This window comes from Aythya marila (genome assembly GCF_965140915.1).
Source record: "Aythya marila genome assembly, chromosome: 23".
In the NCBI taxonomy this organism is placed as follows: domain Eukaryota; kingdom Metazoa; phylum Chordata; class Aves; order Anseriformes; family Anatidae; genus Aythya; species Aythya marila.
Window position 1 is genome coordinate 3,881,874 of NC_139064.1, and position 8,194 is coordinate 3,890,067.

Here is an 8,194-nt window from a genome sequence, read left to right on the forward strand (position 1 = left end):
GGATCACCGCCGTGCCCACTCCCCCCCGAAATCGAGTGTATTTGTCCAACTTCAGGAGAAAGAAAAGATTCAGCTGCAACAATAGCCAAGCTGAGCAGCTGGTAGATTATTAACAGCCTGGCCTGCTTTCTGCCATCGGCCGGCGATTCCCGAGGCAGGGCAGAGACTGCGGTGCCCAGGGAAAAGTTGGAGTGGGACCTTAAAAACCGAGCCCCCGGCCACATCGGTGCTGTGTGGTGATGAGGGGTTGCCCAAAATCTGGGTGGTCCCGGCGGCCTGCAGCCCCACGGCTTGCAGCACACGGGGCAGGCCTGAGCTGAAGCACACGAAGGAGAGGCCACTGTGTGCAGCACCAGCAAAGTGCCCGAATTGGGGGAAAAAATGCAAATAAACGCCAAGACAAGGCCAGCATCTGGCAGAGGGGAGGGGGTCCTGGGGGAAGAAGTGGGGTTCGGGTGCTGTCTGCCACCCGGGTGCCCAGGGCGGCCTCTCTGCTGCGCCACGCCCACCCCGTGCCATTTTGGTCTGAAAAGCTTCGGATTTGCCCCGAAAAAGCGACAAATCGTGCAAAAAGCCACGGCGGCCCTTGAGGAGTCCTCTCTGCAGGTAGCAAGTGAAATATGAGAGGGCTGGAGCCCAGCCTGGGCGGCTGAGGGGAAAACACTGAGCTGGCTTCGAGGCATCTGCTTCGTTTGGGGGAAGATGGCTAAAACCCTGAAAATGTCCCAAAAGCAAGGGGTGGGGAGGGTGGCCCTGCCGAATCCTGTTCCCCCAGCCCCTCTGCTAGATGGGGATGTGCTCGCTTTCACAAAAAGATAGCCCATTTTGCGGAGCCTTTGAATATTCAAATTGAAAGTATCGCGCAATCATTGATTGTCAAATCATTGGTTTCTAGAGGTTTTAAATACTTGGCATTAGGGGAGAAAAACTCAAACTTTTCCCCGGGGGTATAAAACCATAATATTGGCCCGGCCACCGCCTGCCATCGCCGCGGGGCCAGCGGGGTCCTGAGCCCCCCAACCCCGAGCCCGCCGCCCGCAGCCCCCTGGCCCCGCTACGGGGCCGGGGTTGGGGCCGGGGTCGCCGCCGCCGGGGGTCTCCCGGGGGGTGCCCCCTCCGCCACCTCTCGCCATGTCCGGTAAGAGCCGGGGGACCCCCCCGGTGGCCCCTTTTTTTGGGGCTCCGCGGGGTCATTTCGCCTGCGAGGCCAAAGCTCGGCGCCCGGGCGGGGAGGAAGCGGCGAGGGCGGGGAGGAGGAGGAGAGGAGGAGGAGGAGGAGGAGGAGGAGGAGGAAGGAGGAGGAAGGAGGCAGCGAAGGCTCCGCGGAGGGCACGGGCACACGGGGAGGGGGGAGGCTATGGGGTCGCGGTCTCGCCCCCCATCCCCCGGCCCTGTCCTGTCCCAGCCCCGGCCCCCAGCAGGGGGGGCTCTGCCGCCAGCCCCCGGCCCCTCGGCGGGGCTGAGCAGCGCCGAGACCCCGGCCCCCGCCGCCCCCCGGGGGGTTTGGGGCAGGTTGAAGGAGGGGCTGGGAGCCCCCCAGCCTTCCCCGGCCTTAGGGCGTGCTAAAAGGGTTTTTTTTCAGCCCGGTTCAGCAGGGCAAAATCCTCTGGGGAACCCTCAGCAGCTCCCTGGGGGCAGGCAGCATAGGGGAGGTGCGGAGCAGCCCCCCAGCCCTGAAACCCCCATCCCTAAAACCCCACAGACCCCAGACCCCAACGCCCCAACCCTTCAGCTCCCAAATCCTTCAGCTCCCCGACCCCACAGCCCCCAGCTCTCATCCCCCAGCCCTACAGCCCCCCAGCCCCCATCCCCGCAGCCCCCCAGCCCCATCTTCTCGCAATAGGGCAGGGAACCCGCCAGCAGCCACCCTGCTGTTTGTAGGGTCTGCCACTGCGTGAAAATACCAGCAGAAAAGTCGGGACGGAAACCGAACTGCCAGAGGCTTTGAGTATTTCGGCATGAGTGCGGCGAGTGAAAGTGATTTTTCAGACTAGATAAATTCTTTGCTGTTTCCTGTACTAAAAATCCCTCGTGGTGATAGGTATAGTGGCTGATGGTTTTGTTGGTTTTGGCTGGACTGAAGACATCCTAAATGCTTTTTGTTGTTGTTGTTGTTGTTTTTGAAATAAATGGGAGTTGTACAGAATGAGCAAGACAAAGAGATAATCTCGGCTTTGCAGAAAGCGATTCATGAAAGCAGTCATTTTATTTGTGTTTTATTTAGCCCTCTGAATAACCACCCACATATTTGCATTGTTTTATTCCTGCTCCTCATCTGCCAGATGAAGTGGTTCCCACATCTATTTTCAGGTCCTAAGAGCGGCAAATATGACAGGAATTTAAATGGATTCAACAGTAGCACCAGATGGAGCTGGGTATTAGGACACCTGGAGGGGGGGAAAAAAAAGAGATACTGAAGAACAGAACACGTATGATTAATACATATCATCCAACACCAACTTTTTCATAAATGTCTGCTTGTCACGAGCCTGAATAGCAGGTGTGAGAGAGGGCTGGGAACTCTGCTTACAAGTAACATCCAGAGACCGATATCTGTCAGCTCTAAGTTGGTTCCACCTAGAGCATGTCTGAAAATTTGCTGTATGTCCCCTGTGCTCTGCAAGTCTCCCACCCCATTAAGTGTTTTTTTTTTCCCATGAATTCTTCCAGGAAAGCCCAAGGTGTACCAAGGCGTGCGAGTAAAGATAACAGTCAAGGAGTTACTGCAGCAGAGGAGGGCGCGACAGGCAGCCAGCGGTGCGACAGTAAGTGAAAAACTTCTGATATCTGCTGTCTCTTCCCCTTTTGCCTTTTATTTTTTGGCCAAGCCAGTCCCATTTGTGCTTCTCCCAGCAAATCCAGTGTCCCTGCTGGATGAGCCCTGTTTAAAACGTGGCGTGGCTGGGCTGAAGCAGGCACTGTGCTGGTGTGCTGCACCAGGTGGAGGATGTGCCCCTGGGACACCTTCAGCCCTCGCCGTGCAGCTCTGAGGAGCACCCAGGGCAAATTTCTGCCCTGCTAAAGCAGCAAAAGGTGATGGAGACGGGCCAAAAAATTGGGACTTAGCAATTGTTCCAAATTTTAGCTGGCAAAAAGGAAGAAAACCAGGTATGGGCAAAGAGCCCTTAAGGAGGGCTCCATTCTGCTCCATGAGGACTCCTTAGTGCAGGATGAGGGGCACATCCCAGTGCTTGGCCAAATTCGGGTCTCCAGCATTGTCCAGCACCACCTGGGCAGCTCCGAGCCCCTTCTGGGAGGGGAAGGAGATCGGATCCCAGGCGCACAATGCAGGCAAAACCATCCGGTCTTTGTAAGAGCCCTCCAGCTCCAGCCACGCTGGGGATTTGCATAAAAAAGGTTGGTAAATCATTACTGCTTCCTGGTTCGTGACACCGCCGCTTTGGATGGTTTTCAGATTTCATCTCCCACCTCCTGTACCTGGCGGCAGCTGATTGCACAAAAAGCTGATCAGCCTGCGGGCTGGACGGAGAGGCTGGGGTGATCCGAGCACAGAGCTGCTGGGCTCTGGAAATGCTCCCTCCTCCCCACCGGCAGCCACGGGGCTGCCTGGATCTGGTTTGCGCTTCCCACTGCAGGTTGATGCAATGCTGGTCTCACCCACAAAGGGAAAACTGAGAAGGTGGCAGTGCAGGAGGCTCCTTTTGTGGCCTGAAAAAGGTCCACGTTGTCCTGGGGGGGGGATCAGCTGCTGCCTGTGGGGAGCTGGACCCGAAAAGTTCTGCCGTGGTGCAGGTCCACAGCCACGGCGAGCAGGAGGAGCCCTGCAGGCACTGTCAGAGCCCAGAGCAGCCACTGCTTAATGAATTCAACCTGGGGATAGGAAGCTGTTAGCAGGGAAATGAGCCATCAGCCGGGGAGCATTTTGAATACAGGAAATGAAGTGGAAATCTGTGTGAATTAAAACAAGGGGGGGGGGGAAGGATTTACATTTGCAGAGTAGATTCTGATCCCAAGCAAGCATTGACACTCCTGGTGCTTCTGGGTGGCTCTCTCCCCTCCGGCAGGTCAGGCTCCTAGGACAGACGCTGGCCTCTCACCTTCGGATTCCCATATCCCTCCAAAAATGAGCCTGTTTGTTTCCACGGGGGCACGGAGCTGTGTCAGTGGGGAGCGATGCCAGAGCTGGATCCCCAATGGCATCGGCACCACCACCACGAGCCAGCCCAGCCCTGGGGCTGCCTGCAGTCGCCTGTGGTCACGTTTCAAGACCACTCTTGCTGCAATCATCAGTGGCTCGCTCTGAAGCATATTTACCCCTCCAAGTTCTTTGGGGTTTCTCCTTTGCACCAGGTTGGTGCTGGGCTCCTCCAGCACCGTTATCTGCATAGGCTCAGGGGAAATGGTGTTGCTCTGTCAACACTAGGGAGGTTTGCTCTGCCACAGCCACAAGGTAAAGAAGGTTTACATAAATAGCTTGAAGCGAAACCCTGACTTACCTCAGCACGCAGAAAAATGCCTCTGTGTCGCAGCATCTACAAACCCTCCTCTTCGCTTCTCTTTGGCCAGGTCTCGTGGGGCAGCAGCAGCATCCAGTTCTCGGAGTCTGTGTCTCCTCCTCACCCAGGTTGGTACAAAACCCATCCGCACGGCCCTTCCCAACTATTCCCACAGCCCAGAGACCTTCCAGCCCTCGGTGCAGGCAGGCAGTGCCAGATAACCAGCAGTGCAGCCAATCAGCACCTGAACGGAGCCCGGGAAATGCAGATGAGGATGCCGAGAGGCCGGCAGGGTACACATCACCCTCTACACCAGCACGCTGAAATGCTCTCGTTTATGCAGTTTATTTTTCCCACAGCACAAAGGGAGAGCCCCTTCCAGGAGGGATGCTCATCCCCGAGGGAGCAGCGCTGCTCTCCTGCGGGGCCGGCACGCCGTGGGGCACCGTGCTGAGCCCCAGCAGCATTGGGGCTCTTCTTGCTCTCCTGGCAGCCTTGGCAGGAGCCAGAGGAGTGTCAGGTTTTCAGCGACACAAAGAGCTCCTTCCTCGTGTAGGTGAACATCCAGGCAAAGGGGGAAGGGCTGGGGGAACAGCCCGTTGGGCTTTCAGAGCCTTCGATCGTTTTGCGGCCAAAGCAAAGAGACCTGAAGGCTTTGGCAGGTGTGAATATATACATTGTGTGGACAAGGAAATGATTAAATCATCAATAGTTGGGAATCAATTTGCTTATGTTAATACAGAAACGTGAGCCACGCTAAGGCTCTTCCAGGCTGGTAAATCGCCATCTGTTTACGTGTTTTGGGTGCCTCTTGTTCATTCCAACCCATCCCACTAAACTCTCCCACCCTGAGCCTGCACACAGTCCCAGCTGAGCGACTCTACCCGTGTGCGGCCCCGCTGCCTCCAGACCTCGCCCCTCCATGTGCTCAGGGCTTTGCTTTGACCCAGATTTGAGCACAGCAGGAGTAGGTAATCATTCCGAACCAACTTCTGCTCAACTCATGCTCTCACCCCTGGGTGCAAAGCCGCGTTATCGCCAGCTTGCTCCATTCTGCCTGCCCGGGGGTTTCTCTCCTCTCTGTTTGCTTCGGTGGAGGCTAAAAGGGTAAATCACTCGTCTGTTACCCTGTTCTTCCTGCAGACACAGCCACCCTGCTTCTGGGAGCTGGGTGAGGCAGAAGGGCAGGGTGCCTGTCATACCCCGCAGCACACATCGCTGCCCGGGGCTGAGAAGTGCTCGCCTTCAGGGTGAAGCCAGAGGGCAAGAGCTGGAGGCAGCTTCCAGCCAGATCCCTGTCCAAAAATTCTCCTGGAGTTTCTAGCAGTATTTAGTACGTGGAGCTTTCCAAGGGGACTAAGCTTCCTAATTATCTGCATGTTTTTGAACCTCTTCCTCCTGGTGTCAGCTCCCCTAGAAGATGCAGCCGTATCTCACCTGCATCTAAATCCAAAGGGCTACTGAACATGGGAGAGTCCTGAAATCTTTGTGAGGACAGGCACCGAATAACCTGCACCTGCTTGTTTTACCTTCCCTCCTAGTGCCTTTCGATGCAGAACCCATCTCCTCTGCTCCCAACTGCTGCCCATCCTGGCAGTTTTCCAACTGCCCCTCCTGCGAGGAAAGCCCAAGCTACCTGGAGCAGCTGGTGGACTCCTTCCTTCAGACGGAGGCAACCTTAGAGCCAGCCCTCGGCGCTCTCCAGACGCCCTCGCACTACATCTCGGACTCCTTCCAGCCTGTCCCGCTCTGCTTCAACCAGGGCCTGGTAAGCACGGCGTGCCGGTGTGCTCCGAGGGAGGCTGGGGCCGGGAGTCCCATCCTAAAAGATTTGCAAAGTGCTTCAGGGGCATGGGGTGCAGCCACAGCAACACAGGCTGCTGGCGTGGTCCTCTGCCTGGTTTCTCCTTGGAGCAGAGGATGGGGAGGGCAGTAAAGACTAAAGAGGCTGCAGAAAAGGGGATGTCCCTTCTCCAGATCCTACAGATGTCCTGCAAGGAGTAGCCCGGTTACTGTTAGCTGTGAGTTAAATCACCGGGAACCTGCCTGGTAGCACCAGTGTCAAAGGAACAGTCAGCTCCTGGGGTGCCCCTCCAAGGCATGGCAGCAGTGCAGAGGTCCTGGCTGTTCCCCTGGTGCCCGCAGGCTCCCCATATCACACCCTAAACCACCCTATTCTTTTTTTTTTCTTTCTTTCCCCTCTTTCTCTCCCCTCTCCCCCTGCAGGCTGCCGGACCCCCGAGCTCGGCTGACCTGCCCAGCCCTCTCACCTCCAGCTGCTCTCCTCCTCAGCTGCCTCCTTTCACCCCGCTGACCCACAGCCCACCCTCTGCTCTGGACACCCCGACCCACGGCTACCCGGCAGAGGAGTGGCCCTGCCACCCCCCGTCCCCGTACGCCGCCCCTGCCTGCTGCTGCACAGCCTGCGGCCCCCAGCACGCCGACACCAGGGGCCCACAGATCTTCTCCTGCCCCAGCACGGACTGCCTGGACTGCCTCCCGCCCGTGCCCGATGACTTCTTCCGACGGGACAGGAGCTGGGACGTCTGCTACAGCTAATGGGAGCGGGGCCTCGCGCTTCTGCCCTGCCCCAAGCAGACGAATTGCCCACGAACTCTGCGAAGCTGCAGGGCCTCGCACGGTCCAACCCACCCGTCACTACTCACACACCTTCCACACGATGTTGCCACTACATTAGTCCTCCTGTCTTCCATGGGCAGGGACAATTTTTTTTTTTTTTTAATCTTCTTTCCCTTATTTTGTTTTTAGGAGATCCCAAGCTGCCTTGCCAAACACATGTCATTAAGCCAGCTCTTTTGGTACAAATAAATCATTTGGTACTCATGCTGAATCCCGCTCGTTACGTCCTTTTTTCTTCTGCTAATGACGAGGATCCCGGCCCTGTCCTCACAAAGGTGAGGGTTTGACTTGAGGTCACTGAAGTCCTGCTGCCCCTGCCCAGCAGCACCCAGCCCGCTGCCCACGAAGAGCTCTGAGATTTCCCTGAACTGCTGCGATAATTCCCGGGTAGTTCTTGCAAAGCTGGAAAATTGATGTTTTCCAGGCAAACTCTGGGCTCAGCACATGGGCTGTGTGTGGGAAAAGCCCTTCAGGTCCACACCGGGGTGGAATCGAGCACCCGGCACCTTCAGCTGCTGCTCAGCACCAGGTTCCCTGGGAAGGCAGAGTTTTGGGGATAGCAGGTCTCCTTTCAGCATAACCAGCTGAACAGGAGCCAGATGATTTATTTTAAAGTGTATAAAGGGGAAGTTACTGCATCTGAGGGTTCCCTGTTTTCCTGCATAACCCCAGACCTTACCAAGGCTCTTTCTCTCACATCCTTTCAGCACCATTTAGGCAGATTGGTGGTTTCTCATCTCAGCACCCAGGCTGGAAAGAAAGAAGCATTCTTCTACATTAAATCCACACGAAAAAAAATAAAAAGCAGCCACATTTGTGAAGGCAAAGACCCTGTTTAGCTAGCTGTGTGCTCATCTTCCCCTCCACGCATATCCACAGGGAATTGGAAGGCTTTCTTCCCCCCGAGCTGATGTCACCCAAGTGGCTGGGGATGTGAGGCACGCACAAATAGGGAAGTTTCCCCCTGTTTGACCAAAAACCCATCCCCCAGCACTTCCTCACCCCGTGAAATCTATGAGGAACTAAGAGCAGAGCAACAGCTCTTAATGGAACTTTTTAAACATTTAGCTGATGCCAGTTAATCCAGCCTTGTCCCC

The 8,194-nt window shown here is 56.3% G+C and overlaps 1 protein-coding gene across 1 annotated transcript; it reads left to right on the forward strand.

Moving 5' to 3' along the window:
- Positions 1-1,020: 1,020 nt before the first annotated feature.
- Positions 1,021-7,190, forward strand: POU2AF3 (POU class 2 homeobox associating factor 3). Its single transcript, XM_082777791.1, has 5 exons — positions 1,021-1,138; positions 2,671-2,765; positions 4,528-4,585; positions 5,999-6,225; positions 6,684-7,190. The coding sequence occupies exons 1-5, from the start codon at positions 1,132-1,134 to the stop codon at positions 7,014-7,016; spliced, it is 720 nt and encodes a 239-aa protein (XP_082633917.1). The 5' UTR covers positions 1,021-1,131; the 3' UTR covers positions 7,017-7,190.
- Positions 7,191-8,194: the final 1,004 nt, after the last annotated feature.

Bases quoted from the DNA above. Each gene is read 5' to 3' on its own strand.
- POU2AF3 (XM_082777791.1), top strand. The intron at 4,586-5,998 runs GTTGGTACAAAA...CTTCCCTCCTAG, and splicing joins TGTGTCTCCTCCTCACCCAG to TGCCTTTCGATGCAGAACCC. The intron at 6,226-6,683 runs GTAAGCACGGCG...CTCCCCCTGCAG, and splicing joins TCTGCTTCAACCAGGGCCTG to GCTGCCGGACCCCCGAGCTC.